The 17,004-nt window shown below is 45.1% G+C and overlaps 1 protein-coding gene and 1 pseudogene across 1 annotated transcript in view; one reads left to right on the top strand and one right to left on the bottom strand.

Moving 5' to 3' along the window:
* The window catches only part of LOC149075130 (uncharacterized), a 149,361-nt gene extending 141,211 nt beyond the window's left edge, over nucleotides 1–8,150 (top strand). Inside the window, exons 3-4 of the mRNA XM_089245705.1 lie at nucleotides 1,605–2,171; nucleotides 2,782–8,150. Coding sequence (XP_089101831.1) covers nucleotides 1,605–2,171; nucleotides 2,782–5,717 — 3,503 coding nt within the window. The 3' untranslated portion in view covers nucleotides 5,718–8,150. The remainder of the gene's footprint in view (nucleotides 1–1,604; nucleotides 2,172–2,781) is intronic.
* A 7,577-nt stretch (nucleotides 8,151–15,727) lies between these two features.
* Nucleotides 15,728–15,867, bottom strand: LOC149075129 (U6atac minor spliceosomal RNA; annotated as a pseudogene).
* Between the last annotated feature and the right edge of the window lie 1,137 nt (nucleotides 15,868–17,004).

Genomic DNA, 17,004 nt, shown 5'->3' with positions numbered 1-17,004 from the left:
CTTCAATTTTATGAATTTGTGTATGGCCCCCACAAGGGTGGGGCTGGCGGTGCTCTAACCCTGGAGCCCGAGACTATTCTCATCATTTTTTCACGCTATAAGTTCACTCCGGGGGGGCCCACGAAAAGTCTGGTCTGGGGTCCACCAAAGGTCCCAGACTAGGGTTCCCTGCTTTAGAATGTAAGACCATTATTAACACTGAAAAAGGACAGAATTTGCCAATGCATATGCACGTATTTATAAAATGCTATACAATAGTTTTGAAACGTCTCGACATTTTGACATATGTCTAGCACAGACATTATGAGTTGAAGCATAAAAGAGAAAAATAAAAAAATCTGTCTCCCCTAGCTTTTAATGAATGGTGCTCACCGTCTTGTCAGTTTTATTACTTCGCCTGAAGCAAGGAGGGTGGCTTTCTTTCTTTATCCTCAGATGTTTTTCTTTTTTTAAATCTTTTGGGAGTTTCTTTTTTTTGCTAGACGAATCAGCATTGAGTGTTGTTTGCATCCTATTTACTTTATTTCTGAATGGAATACGTAGCCCCCACTCACATCAGTGCCCCCACACGCCATGTGCTGTCGGTGAGCAAATAATGGTATTGTAAAAATAGATATTGCTGTTTTCTTCTGACAGAGTTGCTTTTCCGACTGTTTTTTTATATGTTATTTTGGGGCAAACTGGACCCATGGTTAGAATAGCATCTGTCTGTCCTGCTTGGAGGCAACTTGGATTCGTCTGAGAATTTTGAGAGCGTTGGTCAAAGCGTGTAAAAATGTATGGGATTAAAAACACGCAAACACTCATGCCAGTGAAGAGATATATGCTTCAAAGGGGGGGAGGGGATTCTGAAAAAAAGGGGATAATTCCTGAAACCTGAAAAGGAAGACAAAAAGACAATTTTTCTAAAACGTAGGTGGACGCTTGAAATGACACCAAAAAGGAGGAAGGATGGTAACCTTAGATATAATAAACCAGTGAAGTTTTGCGGTGTTGCCACCCGTCAGTCGATAATGAAACTGTATAAACTCTTTGAAGCACGATCTTTCCCTCCCATTTAAAGTTTCACGCTCTTGCCAAGGCGTCAAACTGTTGATATATCAACGAGAAGGAATTCGTACGAAAGAAATCACGCAGATTGAGAGATCTCACTAACGGAAAATGTTGTTTTTTCCTCATTCATGTTGTTCCCCCCCCCCCCTTCCCCAACTTTCTCTCATTTTTTAATTCAAATATTTCAGCGTATATTGCACTTAGAAACGAGAGACAGGGCAACAACTTTCCAACTGGGTTTTTGAAGGCAGGGTGTTCATATAAAAAATTATTATTTTTTTCATTTTAATAACTATACAGCCTCTTGCAATATAAATGACGTCCCCACGTTATTTGGATTCTTTCTCTGATTGGAGAGAGAGAGAAAAGTATGCCTCTAGAATTAACGCTTCACCTGTAAACTGCACTGCAAGCTGTTTAGTTAGCTGAGCACCTTGTATATTTGGATAGGCCCTGATTGAAATTCAGTTGATGAAATCAAGGCGTGCAGCTGAAAATATTATTCTGTAGAAGGTTTGGCAAAATATTCACGATGATTTTTCTTTTCACAGGAGACGACGGTCCCTTGCAAATGTACTTCGACAAGGACCATTTCCGCAAGCGGGGAGCCTTCGGTTCCGTCACGCCCATAGGAATAATCACGAACTACCGGAGGACCCCCGGCGGGGGCGGGGGCAAGAAGAGGAAGAACAAGAACAAATGCAAGTACAAGCTGCCGGGCCTGCACAACGGCGACTCGATCATCGAGAAGTCTTGCCTGTCGAACAATTTCTTGAGCGCCGAACCGCTCAGCAAACTATCCTGCGCCGACCTCACTTCTCTGGAAGTGTGGCAGGAGGAGGACGAGGAGAACTTCTACGCGAGTCTGTCCGACGACATGATGAGCAACTTTAGCTGCAACTCCACCGACGACAACCTCATGAATGGCGACGAGGCCAAGATGATGTGCGACGACGACGTGTACGGGGGGTCGTTCACCACCATCGCCAACGACGACTTCGAGTTCCACGACACCAGGCCCTGCGGAGGCGAGGTCCGCATGAGGCCTTCGCTGACCGTCGATTTGCCTCCCAACAACAGTTTCAGGAGCAGCATTAAGTCTAAAATGGCCTCTCAAGGTAACTCTTTTTATGTAGTTGCTCGAATATCTATGCCCCTCCTCACGCGGGGATACTCGATCTCGTGGGGAGTCGCCTGTTCTCCTTCACACGGTGGCACCAAGAAAATATAGAAGCCCAGGGGACGGAGTAAAAATGACGCGGTTTTCAAGTGTTCAACAGAGTCATTTTTAATAACCCTTAGCATGAGATTGAGCATCCATAGTATTTTGTAGCATGAGATTGAGCACCCCAGAATTAATTCATAAATCAAAATCTCTTATATAACAACCAGGTCAAGCACCCACGGGTCTGAAAGACTTCCGAGGATTCTGAATTCCAGCAAGTGCAAAGTAAAGGGGGAGGGTGAAAAAATATGCCTCATTGAGAAATCAACTTTACAAAATATTGTCACAATACTAAAATAAGAGGATTTTGTGGATTCGAGATATCTCGTCAACGCCGCTTAAAGGGTTGAATAATGGATTGTGTCGTGGATATATGAATGAATGTTTTTAATGCAGAGCGTTGGTGTCGCGTCTTTTCTCCTCAGTGTCAGAATATCAGAGATTTCATGAGAATATAAATTTCGTGATATATGATGTTACTTTTGTTTTTGTTTTCTTCTCAGACAAAAGCAAGATCCAGGAAGACACCAGCAGGATCGTCAGCCAAGACATCGAGACGAACCTGATGAACGTCACTTTCCAGTCAGAAGAAGAAAAGAAAGACCCGTCGTTCTTCCAGACCATGGAGAAGAAGTCGAACGATGACGACGACGACGACGCGCCAAGGGAACGCATCGACGACCACGCCTCGTCTTCGCTCGCCAAAACGAAGAACTCGTGGTTCTCGATGAACGACCTCGACCTCATCGACAAGACGGCCGAAGAACCGCAAGAGAGGGTGTTCGTGCTGCCGGTGAAGAGCGAGTCGACCCTCTCACTCTACAGACTCAGGTTGGACAAGGACATCGGTGAACTGCTTCCCGTGACGAAATCCGAGAACAACGTCAACGACGACAGCGGTTTCGGAAGCGCCACCCAGACCATAAATCCGATATGGCCGGGACATCTGCTCCATAGACCGTCCTCCGATCCGAAATCCCACCACAACCCGAATAAGGTCATTCCTCCTGGGATAGTCTCGAAGAAGAACTACCCGTGCATACTGCATCCTCGGATGCAGAAGCTTCCTTGGATATCGGCTTGGAGGAAACTCGGCGGAGGCTGCAACTCCAAACCGGATCAGGACCACGCTGACGATGAGGTGGTAGCCGGAGGCGGGGGAGGCGTGCTCCTCATAAACGACAATTTCCAGCTGAGGCAAAAAGAAACGTTCCAATGGAAAGACAGCGACATCTATTGCGGAGACGTCGCGCCCAGGGAACCAGAAGATTCCTTGGAGACAAACGACGTCGCCAAGCCCCAAGAGTGTTTTGCGCTCGCCAACAACAAGGAGAGTATCATCTACCAGCCGAGCGACGTCATCGTGTCCCGTAATAAGAAAGACAAGGCGGAGAAGAGAAGAAAGCCGAGGAAGAACAGCTTCAAGGCAGTGGTGGAGAGAGACAGTGGTGGCGGCAGGTCCCATCTCCGATCACACCACGATCCCTTGCAAGACCACTCGAAAAATGTCGCATGCGATGACACAACGAACAACCAAGAAGACGACTTGGGGGAGAATATCTACGAAGAAATCGTCAGCAGGACATCTTTCGACGACCCTGGCCAGAATGAAAGGTCGCAGTCCCCGTCGGACAAATCTTATGCTCAGACGGACATCCTGAAAATAGCCGTTTCCAACGGTGACTATCCACCGCAATGCAGATCGTACGATATTTTCGACAGGCAGGTCAAAGACTTCACTTTTAACATAAACGTGGATGCCGCTGGTGACGAGAAATGCAGGAATGCGCCGCCACTGCCACCGGCGAGTGGCAAGATGCGCCCGCCTGTCACAGCTCCACATTGGGATGTGATCCGGCAGAACCAGGTCGGCAGGTTCCCACAGGCACTTCCAGGCAGGCCTGGTAGCAACGAACGGAGGATGATTTTCAACGGAGAAGATTCGAACCTCCCCCCGTTGCCGAGTTACAACGACGTGAACGTCACCTACTGCGTCAACAACAACCTGCTGGAGTTCGTCGACACTTCGTCGGATCTGAGCCACAACATGAGGATGATGTTCGACGCTCAACGGGGTAGAGAATATTTTGGCGGTGACCTGAACGGAAACAACCGCGGTGTCGACGACTGTTGTTTTCGAGTCACCGACGACCGCCAGCAGAAAAGGTCGTCACTGCAGAGGAGGGAGTCGTCGTCAGAATCTCGTCCGAAAGACGCCGTCATTCGGAGACGAGAGAGCAACAAGAGAGATAGGACGAGCACAAAGGTCGTCGCCACGTCCGAGTCGGACGGGCCACACCCTCATCACCCCGTGGTCCGCCGACAGAGTGATTCCAAGATCAAGAACCGCGAAGTCGTCAAGAGGAGAAAAAGCAGCTGCAGGGATTCCGGGACAGCCGCCGCCGTTGTCAGGAGGGAAAGCGATCGTCGCGCTCCAAGGTACGACGAGGGCTACATAGATGGCGTCGACGTCAAGCGAGAAGTGGCCAAAATACAGAACAAGGAATGTGGGTTGTGGCGCAAGGACCTCGACTATCCCAAATCGGATGACTTCTGGAACAACAGGTATCTCGGCAACCAGGTCCGTGTCGAAGGGATCCGCTATACGGGAGACCCTAGGACGAACGGCTACAGCCGAGTCGGTAACATAGACGCCATCCGTTCCTCAAAGAACGTCTTCGGTAACAACAACAACGACAACGAAGTATCCACCGAAAAGCTGAACAGCAACGACCTCATCCGGATGAAATGCGGTTACATTGCGCCCCCTATGGCCAACGTCATCGTCATGCCGCCAGACGTCGTGAACGCCGGCAAGGACGTGAACAGGATTCACGTGCGGAACTCCGCCGACGTATTCTCAACCGAACTGGAAGAGCACTGGAATCGCCGGAGGAGGTCCGAACTGGCCGATCTCTGCCGCAGGGAGAGTCAGAAAGAAGAACTTAGGAAGGGCAAACCGAGGACCTACGATCCTAGCGATCCATCCGAACGAGCCAACAGGATCAGGAGAAAGACGAGCTCCGGACGAGAAAGGCGTTCGAACAGCGACCTTGAGGGCAAAGCGGCCGACGCCCACAGGATCCGACGCGGTGTCCGCCGGCAGGAGAGCCTGAACGAAGAGGTGACGAGACGGAGGGACGATCCGTCTTCCTCCTGCGTCAGGAGACAGGGCCCCGGCGACGTCAACAGGAACGAGAGCAGGTCGGAGACGACGTCGTCACCGGACGACTCGTCGAACAGGATGATCCTGACGACGATGGACAACGGCAACTACGAGACGGACGACGCCGAGATCTTTCCCTTCGAGACGTTCGTCAAGCCACCGCCTTACAATTTAGTCAGGTATCACGTCACCGAGAGACCGGTGCCGTTGGCGACACCGGACAACAAGGACCGCTGCAAGCAGAAACAAATCGCCATCACCGACTATTTATAACTACTGATACATAGGAACATACATGCGAAAAAATAAATAAACAACGCGAGAGCCATCGCGAAACGATGTGGACTTGACACGAACCCTGGATGTTTTTCGGGAGAGAAGAACTAGCCGAAGTACGAAATATTTTTGTGTGGTGCCAACTGATGGCAATCAGGTCTGTTCCGATTGGATACCCCCCTGTAGCATGCGTTCCAGTGAGACAGATCATATTCGCAGATGCAACCACCCCCCCCCCCTGCCCCGACATGCAAACGCCGTGGTCCTCAGTCTAAGTGGGAACGGTTTTTTCGTGTCCAATGACGACCCCCGGATGCGTGTCCACCGCCATTGTTCACGTTCTAATATTGTGATAAGATATATTGAGACGTATGTGTTTTAACCATTACTCAGCCTATTTGTAGTGACTGATCTGTAGAAAGTGAGGGGGTGGGTGAAACTCAGCGTATTTAATGATCGAACAAGGACAAAATCGAGGCCACACTCACGTTCATCGTGACCCAATACGTTACGATGTTGGTCATGGACGAGTAGTGTGGCCACTATTGACAATGATCGTCGAAAGCTACTACTTCACCAAACACAACTCCGGCCATATAGCTATATTTCAATTTACTGCCGTTAACGAGTCCGGTTGGAAATGAAGGCGCCATCTATCGGTGGTCGTCTCAAGCTCTTTAGGGAAAATATATTGATGTCTACACATTCTTCCCTCGTTTCGAACCTGGACCTGAAGGCAACTTTCTCAGTGATAGACGACAGTCTATCACTGTCGATACGTCACTCGAACGTATTGAAGGATGGTCGAAGAGAACGACCAGGACCTACCAACCCCGACCCCAAGTCAAAGAAGCCACCTTCCTTCCTGATCCGTCTGGCCACATGTTGGTCCGAGAACGCCAACTGTCAAAACCATCGGGCCAGTGTATATCCAGCCTATGCCTTTGGTTCTTTATTGCAGCAGGGAGAGGCAAAAATTGGAAGCAAATGTTTGCGAATGACTATTGGACCAGACTGGACATGAGTGTGGGTCCTAACTTAAGAGAAAAACGGCGCCAATGAAGTCGCTTTCAATCGAAGTATTATGCCACGATGACCGATGGCACTGTTCGATGCCGATCAGACAGTCACCTGTTGACGAACTCGCGAGCACAGAGCTGCTCAGATACACGCGCCCCGCCAAACACCCCGTTCAGAGATTAGCATTACTCTTCTGATTTAGGTTTTAGAGCATAGCCGACCATCCTCCCTCAGACAAACTTTCTACGGCACCTACTATAGTGTGAAAAACAAAAAAATTATAAAAAAGAATCGTTTCGGACTAGAGACCTGTCAGCCCCACCCAATTTTTTTTAATTAGGGTGAGCAAGCGGATCTGGTGCCCCGGGCGCTGGGCCAGACGGGATGCCGAATTCACCCTTTAACTGTTCCATCTACGTTATACGGGGAGCCAAAATGCGTGCTTGACACTGCTGACCAAGTATCTTGTTGTGGCCCTGGCTCCATCAATTGTGGGAGCCACAATTTGATTGCTCTTCTTCTGATGATGGATATAGACCAGTCGAAACTCGGAAACGATTGTAGAACCCCACCCCACCCCCTTCCGATATAAGTGCTGACTAGAATGAAGTCGGTCGTGGTCATCTGCTAAAACTCGATCGGATTTCGTAGGGGCTCGAGGACGAACATTTACGATGGTGTCATCGGCAGTGCCGTCTGATTGGCCCACTCAAACATGGCCTAGAGCCTCCAGGATAATGAGCTCTGACACTGATTTTCGAGAATGAGTATGTAAATTGGTAGGTAGATAGAGAGATGGTACTTCAAATCCGATAGGGTCGCCCTAGGGCCCATGTTGTTGCGAAGAGGGCCCTAATGTTCAGCACTGAGCCTGCGAAAGAAAAAAAAACTCATCAGCTGCGAAGAGAGACTGAAGCGCCCTCTTCCTGTGTGGGAACTGTTCATAGATTTATAATTTATATTAATTTTTTTTTTTTTTAGAAATTTATCGAATAGTTTATTATTAATTGATCCTGAGAGAGAATTTCTTCTTTTGTTTAATGCACGTTGGGGACGACCGTTGACATATCAATATTTCCGCCATTCACGAGGATTTTCGTGCGAGTGCGTTAACGTTTGGTGCTGAGTTCGTTTTGCAACAAACGCTCCCGATCATTTCTTAGAAATTTACCCTCCCCTCCCCCCCCCCACCCCGACATAGATTTAAAAATCGTACATAGATGAGAGAATTTTCTTTTTTCTCGCCAGTGTAATGATTTAAGAAATCGAAAAACCACGAGGTGGCGTCTCGATCACACATATATATATAGCGCTTATATTAATTAAGAACGTACGTATTATATATTATTTCTTCTCTCTCCTCCCTTCTATGTGTTGTTGCTGTCGAATAAAAATTTTTATGACACGTAAAACAAAAATGAGTCTCATCATTTACGTTGTTTTTTCTGTGTCCGTTTTTCGGATTTGCCGCTAGGAGGCACTGATGACACACTACCACTCAAGTACACTGAGCTATAGCTCAGTGCTCAAGTAGCGCTTAGAAAAATTGTGAGCTCTTTATACTTTTGCACATTACCAGCCAATCAGATTCAAGCAATTCAATTCAACCGCGAGGCTACCGCAACTTTTGATCCATTTGGCACCACCATATTTCTTGGCGAAATTTAATAATGGATATTTTACCGCTCAAGCTCGAAAGCCGTTAATGCGCACATTACCTAGCTAATCTGCAGATTAACTGATTTGAAAACTAGATCATCTGTAGAATAACTAATTTCCGCACTTTAGCGGTAACAGATATACTAAATTCTACTCTAGTCCGGCAACCACGATTGATTGGTACAGTGGGAAGTTCGATTCCACTTCGAACTCTCTCTCTCTCTCTCTCTCTCTCTTCCCCCTCCCCTTCTCCTTTTGAAAAATTTAATTTCTTTATTACATTGAAATTCTCTTTAACCATTGCAGAGGATAAATGGGGGTTCCAATTGTCAGATGCACGGAAATGAGGAAGAGGGGGGAGGTTTGTTCCCAAACAGCGAATGTGGCGAGACGTGGGAATGGGGGTGGCGCCCGTACAATAAGTTATCGTTTATTGAATCACTAAAAAATACTTTCATTTTTCTCCGATTTAATCCAAATGTGGTTCAGTTGCATCAAATTGACAATATGACAACGAGCCATCATTTATTGATTCATAGGGTGCCGACCCATTCCTTTGTTATTGGTTCATAGTGAAAATATATTCATTAGGAAACGAAACATAAAACTTGCGTTGCGTCAAGCCGCTGTATTTTTTGCATGTCAATATCATTATTATTATGATCGTTATGTTATAGTGTTATTAAACTATATGTCATTGTAATATTATCGTGTGAGCAACGAGATGTCATGACAAAATAAAAGCGAAATCGTTAATAGATAACTTGCCAAACGTAACAGCAAGAGGTACACTTTACACATACGGTGATGTCTCTATGACGTCACAGTAGCCTGATTCTGATTGGCTGATAATGTGTGCGAAGTATAAAGAGCTCACAATTTCTAAGCGCTCGTCACCACTTTAACCGTACGTACGTCTCGTATACATTCCTCTGCGCAATTCCAAACGAATCGGTGTATGCAGGCTAGGGATCCCAAATTCGAGACGCGAATACATCCCCGTTGAAATTCTCGCCACCGTGAGCAACAGGCCTATATCGATACGATCATTCAATCGTTACACTTCACTCATAGTTAGAAAAACTGACGGCAGGTGTCAGAACTACACATACCAAGCATTACTCGGGAACAGACTTCGCGTTAAGTTCACAACATATACGTGCGCAGCTTCCACCATGGCCAGGGTCTTCTTCGACCACCTGCTAAAATCTCTTCGCTGAGATAGAGCTGTGAGCACTGCCGTCTTAACGCATGGGCCGACTCGGGCGCGGACCGGGGGGCCTCAAGAGAAGAGGGGCCTCAGAAAAACGAGAACTAGTTGAATTTTTCGAGAATGCGAAAGGTAGGGCCTCACAGAAAAATCTCTTGGCCCCGGGGCCTATGATGCTCTTAAGACGGCCCTGGCTGCGAGCCATTATCTGGTTAGTAAGAGGTACGTGCAGATGTCTGTGTGTATACGGGGTGTCCTGTACATAGGCGGAGATATACTTGGAAGGAAGTCTGGGCCCCCCCCCCTGTATTCCCGCCCATGGTCCTGTAAGTCCTAATTCGGCCTTTAATTCGGCCACCGTTGGTCGTAAACGTGTGGTTCCAGTTTAAAAACTGCCCTCAAAATGTGTTCAGGACTCTCTCTGCACCAGTTTCGAGAGTGGAAAATACAATGGGTCACAAAATAAAAAAATCTAACTTTTTATACAGTCCCCGCGCGCCCCAAAACCCACTTATAGAGTTGTTGCCAAGTCTCTTCTGAACGCAACAACTTTCTAATTGGGTTGTTGTTAAAAAGTTTCACGTTTCTGGTTGCAATATTGGCTGAGATATTCAAATTCGAAAAACGGAGGAGAATTGGGGGGAAAAAACAGCGTTAAATGCGGGTTAAACGATTTTTCCGCATCCAGAGCTAATTTTCCCAACTTTTCTCCGTTTTTTTGAAATTAAATAGCTTGGTGAACAGTGCACTTAGAAAGGTGGAATATTTGGCATCGGGAGAGACAGGGCAACAACTTTCGAATTGAGTTCTCGAAAACAGGATGTCCGTATAATTGCCTTATACAGGGTGCCTTTTTTATTTTAATCACTAACAGCCCCTTGCAACATGAATGACACACATGTGAGTATTACTTGAAAACTTTTTCCTAATTGGAAGTATATCTCTATATAGGATCAACGATTCGCCAGTGAAATGTCATATGCCTGTTGCCTATGCGTCCTGTACAAGTGTGGCCTTGAAAATGTACCTGGCCGATAACATATTTATGTTGTCAGAGTTGCGTTTTCCGTTCCCTGTTCTGCTGCCATCTGACTTCCATATTTTGAAGCGCAGATGGTGCACGTCAGCAACAAACTTGTGTCTAAAGGAAGCAATAGCTCGTCTATAGCGTCTCCTGGACATGGGTGGAGATACGGGGGGAGTGGGGGGTATTGCCCCCAGCGTCAAAGGTGGAGTCGACTGATCTAATGTATATGTATATATATATATATATATGTATAAAGGAATTGACATCATCATCATCATCGTGCCCCCCCCAGACTTCCAAGTCTATCTCCGCCTATATGCTTTTGGAGCAAAAAAGGAATTCGCCGCCCCCCCCCCCAGAACTTGCTGCGCCGGGTTATATAGTCCATTAAGCCCCCCCCCCTCCTCCTTGCCATGCCTATATGAGAGCTTTTTATTTCAACATGGTCAAGTGGCATAATTTCCCTGGGTCTTTCACCTCCATGTTCGGGGCAATCCAAAAAAATGTAACATTATTTACGATTTAATTAATCACTCGCATTAAAACTAACCAGACAAAACAAAACACTTCGGAATTAGTTCTGTCACCTATCGGTTTAACGGGGAATCATAGATGCAAGAACTTTTTGAATGAAAGATAGGACCCCTAGCGTCATCTACTTATTATATATCAAATCTTCAAATGTTTTTGTTATCTCTACTGTTGATAGATGGCAGCACGTGAATTCCTGTGTTCATCAATCTAAAGCAGTGATTCCCAACGTGGGCGTTAACGCCTATGGGGGGCGATGGAATGTTCCAGGGGGGCGGTAGAAGATACGGGTGTAACATAGGATCCTATATGGGTTAGATTGCGTTGGGGGCGATGGGAGAAAAACATTTCTGAAGAAGGGGGCGGTGGGGGCCGAAAAAGGTAGGGAAACTATGAACTATAGCCACTATAATAAAGGAATCCTTATCAAGTTGCCTTCCATCAATCTAACTTTGCCACCATTGTCTCAACTGGCCACATTTGCTCGCGGAAAATACAAAAGATACGGAATATTTTGATTCCAAAGCGAAATACGAGTATATTTAAAAGTGCTTAAATACATTTTTTTTTTTTTTTTTTGCATTTACAAAGTAAAATCCCTTTTGACGGACACCCCCCCCCCCCCACTCAGATGCGTTCACCCCCCTGTTGGGTGAAAGCAACCCCTTTTACGGCCAAATTATAGTATTTCTCCTGATAATAAAAATATGCATTTCAAACCCCTGATTAACCGTCACCCCCCCCCCCTTTGTAATTAACCAAATTAGGTTGCCTCTGGTTTTAATTATTTAACAATAAACACTATTGCTCTTGTTACAATTATTTAATAATTATAATAAAATTAACTAATGTGTTCCTATATGAATGAATGAACTGTAATCGATCAATTTACCTCTCTTTTGTGGACACCGGTGGGACAAAAAATTCTTCCATAAAAGGGGGCTGACCGTTAACCAGGGGTTTGGAATGCATACGTTTATTATACAGGGGAAATTATGATTTGGCTGTAAAAGAGGGATGTCCATTAAGTACATTCACTGTACTTCGAGGACCCCCCAACTAGATACTTTGTCACCCTGGGCAAACCGGTATTTTGGTGCGCCTTGGTATGTAGAAGAAGCAGTTAAAGGGTGAATTCGGCACCCCTTCTGCGTCGCCCTACATCCTCGAGCAGGGCCCCTAGGCTGGGACCTGTGGCGGGCCCCAAGCCAGCGACTTTTCACGGGCCCTTCTGTAGTGAAGCTTGTAGCATGAGAAGCCAAAAAATTATTTTTTATATTTTAAACTTTTCCCGGGGCCCAGGACTGGAGCCCTGCCATGCCCTTCTGAAAGCCCATTGCTGAATCTATAAGCCCTCCCCCACCCAGGGAGTGGCCACATGATGATTAAGGATTTTCATGACGTAAAAAGTGATAGAACATAATCCATAAAAATGCATTTATATCTAAAAAAAATTTTAAACATGCTGTTAAAACCTAAAAATATGCTTTTATAAAAATAGGCTGACCATATTTCCTCGAGAAAAATAAGGGAAATTAAAAAATTGGGGAAAAAAAAGAGAAACATAAAGGAAAATACAGGCCAATCATTGCCAAAAATTGTGCCAATTTTATTTATACACAAATAAAATTGCCAATAGTCGCTAAAATCATCGAAAACTCACCAATCATTGCTAAAAACTATGTGAAAGGTTAGTAAAACTGCTAATTATTGCGGAAAATTATCGGCAATTGCGGGAAAATGAAGCTCGGGAGGAGGTTGGGGGGGGGGAATAATCATAGGCGAAGATAGACTTGGAAGTCTGGAGGGGCACGGTCATTATTGCTGGGAGGACACGATGATGATGATGTCAATTATATATACATATATACATTAGATCAGTCTTCTCTCCCTCTAAAGCTGGGGGGGGGACATTGATCCCTCCCCCGTATCTCCGCCTATGAAAATAATGCTTCGAAATGTAAAAATATGTCCCTTAAAATCTGAAAATCATGAAAAATGCTCTATGGCGCAGCAATAACATAATAATATGCAAAATGTGTAAAAAATATGCAGTCATAGAAATGACTAAACAACCCTATGGATTCCCGCGCGATCTGCTAGTCTTCGTACAAAATATAAGCGAAATCGTTAATTAACCAATTAATTAATGATTCCGCTTCTATCATGCCACAATTGATTAACGGGTAGCAATAATGATAATTAATTGGTTGCATTGGATTCATTATTCCACTATAAAACGGACAGTTTATCCGTTTCTAAGTGAGAAGAGTTTAATTACACTCAGTAAAAGTAAAGGAAAAACTTTGTAATTATCGCTGCCATCTATCGACGGGGAATCAATCTTCAACGGTCAATGAAACATGAACATTTTGAATAAAAGATGGAACTGCTATTGTCATCTATTTATTATAAATCAAACGTACAAATATTTTTGTTATCTATCTTGCTGATAGATGGCAGCGCATTAGTTTTATGTTTATCAATTCAACTGGGAGTATTGTCTCGTTTGACGATATTTGCTCGTCAAAAATACGGAATTAATACAAAAATAATGGGATTAGAAATACGGGACATCGCTAAAACTGTCGCCAAAAATGATGCCAACAACAAGCAAAATTGCCAGCTGTTGGGTAAATCACTGAGAACGGGAACTGAAGCACCATTGCAAATTTCAGTGAATTAAAATGAATTCTATGAAATAGAAAATGTAAAATATGGGAGATCTATATTTTTATTTACAGTTGTAATTATCATAACATAATTCATACAAAATAAAAATGCAAGGCCCCAACACTAGGGTTACCAACCGTGCTCCCTTTTGATGTCATTTCAAGCGTCCTCCTTTTCAGATATTCGGAAAATTATTTTTCTTTTTTTCCCCCACTTTGATGGGCCGTCTCTATTCTACCGGCCGGAATAGAGACGGCCCTGCTTTAAACGCATCTTTCTTCATTGATATGAGTATTTTTGTGGTTTCCCCCCCCCCCCCTCACGCATTCACCAATAGCTGTTGAAATTCCCAGAAATTTTTTTTTGTCTCTGCTTTTTTTTTAGCAGTTCTTGTTTTAGAGGTGGGAAAAACTGTTGTGACCGGTTTTATTGGTAGGAATAGTAGCGCCATCTATTATGGAAATTTTAATAAGTGACTTCACTAAGGATGCGTACACAGTCGTCCTCCTTTCCCAGTTTTCGAATCTGGTAACCCTGCACAACAGGGGCAAAATGCCCAACGAGGTGGCTGAGAGAAAGATGCCCACAACAAATATGGACGCCATGTATTTCACAAATACCGCAACCCCCTATTAGAAGTTGGTGAGAGATAATTTTGACTTCAATACAGAATAAAAATTCAAGTTAGGGAGCACCGTTGTGTGAAAATCGGGTTGAGAACGTGGCAGCGAGTGAAACAACTTCAGAAGTGAGCACCGTGAAAAAGCGGCATTTCTTACAAAAAAAAAATGACGTCATGATGGCTGAAATTACGTGAAAATAAAAATGTTCTTGAACAGCATAAATATGACACATAGAAACAGTTGACATATTTGCAATCTCCTGACTATTATCCCGCCCTCCTTCGTTCTATGTTGACAGGCAACAAGCTGAGCCCCCCCCCCCCTCCGCCCAACTAGATAATTCTTAATTTACCGACTCGTCTTTTTAAGAAATTCTGGTCTAGGGTGTCCTATTCAAGGATTTAGGAGCAATGACTGCCATCTATTGTACAGGGTGTCCGTCCTGTAAGTCCTAATTCAGCCTTCATCTCATCATCAGCCGTTCACCATAGAAGGGGGGAAACGGAAATTTCGCCTACCCTCACTGTGTGAGTGACCAAGTAAGTGACTGGCTGTAAGTAACCATGTGATTGGGTGAGAGACCGTATGAGTGACCAAGTGAGTATGTAAGTATCTGTAAGAGTATCCAAGTGAGTAGATGAGTAACTATATTACTGACCGAGCAAGTGAGTGATCTTATGACTAAGTGATTGTGTTGTAAAATGAATGATCAAGTTAGTGACTGTATGAGTGAGTGAATGACCGTATGATTGACTATTTTCGTGATCAAGTTAATGACCAAAGGAGTGACCGTTTCAGGAATCAAGTGTGTGGCGGCATAGGTGACCACACTCACTTGGTGTCACATGCGGTCGCACATACTGTTACCCTCATACAGTTACTCACTCCTTCAATTGGTCATTCATTAAGTCAGTCACTCACTTGGCCACACACTCATACAGTCACTCACCTACCCACTTGGTGAGTCTTACGGCCACTCACCTACTCACTTGGTCACTCACACGGTCAGATCATGGAAAATGGCGGGGGGAGGGGAATGTCATAGTCGAAATTTTCATAAACCGTGAAGGGGTGGCTCCAATTTGAAAAATGCTCAAAATTTGTTCAAAAATCACCATGTCCCAGTTTATATAGTGAAAATACAGTGTGTCACCTTGGAGGGACATGCCCCCAGGCTCTAACTGCACACGCCACTGATGAGAGGCCCCCTGGCGTCGGAGCTGGGATTGCTGTAGGTGTCTCACTCAAGACTGAATTCAAAATCAAAATATGCTACGTAAAGCTCAAGCTGATCACCCACGGCTCTAAACACTTCCGACACCCTGCAGTGTCGTCATAACGCATGAGGCTCATCATCCGTCCTTGTCAAGGGGAGTGCTAACCTTCTCTCCTTTCTTACAGCACAGGCTCATCATCCAGGACTCGAGGGCTGGAACACCGTCAGCCCAATCCTTATGGGAAGGGAGTGTGGCAATGGCCCTCCATACCCCTCTAACCCTGCGTACGCTTCTGCGTCAAAGAATGTTGTATGTATATAAAGGCCCCCTAAAAAGTCAGATTTTCCCATGAAATATATGAGGAATATATTTCCCCCAAATATATGAGGAACAGGCCCTGTTTGTGGGGGAAAATTACATTATAGACGGAGAGAGTGTTTTTGCCTTTGCTTCTAGATTGGGAGGAGACTGAACAAAGCAAACATTATGGGGCTATTACGAGATGGGTCCAACTGTCAATCAGGACAGTAGCGTGCCTTCTCTGGAATTTTTCTGCGGGGAGGGGGGAGTCCTTTGTCACGAGACTAGCAGTTGGGTTACGACAAGGGCGCTCAACCTTTTTGAGAGTGCGATGCGAGCCGTTTCGTTGGTGCGAAAAAGTGTCGTGAGCCACTTGAGTGATCTTGAATATCGCCGTCGCAGGCCACCTAAATGAACTGGATGTTTCAATTAAGTTATTTGGTAACTCCAAGGGTCACATATGGTCCGAGGGCCATACGTTGAGTATGGGTTAAGATAATGCAAAATAAGTGTACATTTTTTGTGGGCTTCCCATTCGGCTCGAGACGTTGGGGCAATGCCCTGGTTGCCTCAGCCATAGGAACCAGCTATGTAGGGGCAGCTCGAGCTTACCTGCTGCCCGGGTGCAAAGCATCATATGCCCCCCCCCCCCACCCCCTAATGGCGACCCTGGCAGGAGGCTCACAGAGTTTCAGTGAAGGGGGACTTCGAGATAAACCTGATTTTTTTTTCTCTCCACAAGAAAGCCGCAGAATATATGTGACCATACGTCCCGCTTTTAAAGTAGTTTTTTTTTTTTTCTCTCTCTCTTTCTAGAATTATTTTACCATTCTTAGTAATGCCAGATAACTTAATCCATGAAACAGCATTTATTTTTGTGAGCCATCATCACTTATTCTGTAAAGATGACATCCAGTATAGCGAGGTTATTTTTATTAAGAAATTTTTTAACAGGCGTTTCTGGTACTCCAGAGTCCGGACAAGTCAGAAGCCGAATTTTGCCTTCGCTTTCATGTGACTATTC

The sequence above is a fragment of the Pholcus phalangioides genome, unplaced genomic scaffold (assembly GCF_987345545.1).
Source record: "Pholcus phalangioides strain wild (caught in Gottingen) unplaced genomic scaffold, Ppha-v1.0 ptg000016l_1, whole genome shotgun sequence".
In the NCBI taxonomy this organism is placed as follows: Eukaryota; Metazoa; Arthropoda; class Arachnida; order Araneae; family Pholcidae; genus Pholcus; species Pholcus phalangioides.
This window is presented reverse-complemented; position numbering and strand designations above follow the sequence as displayed.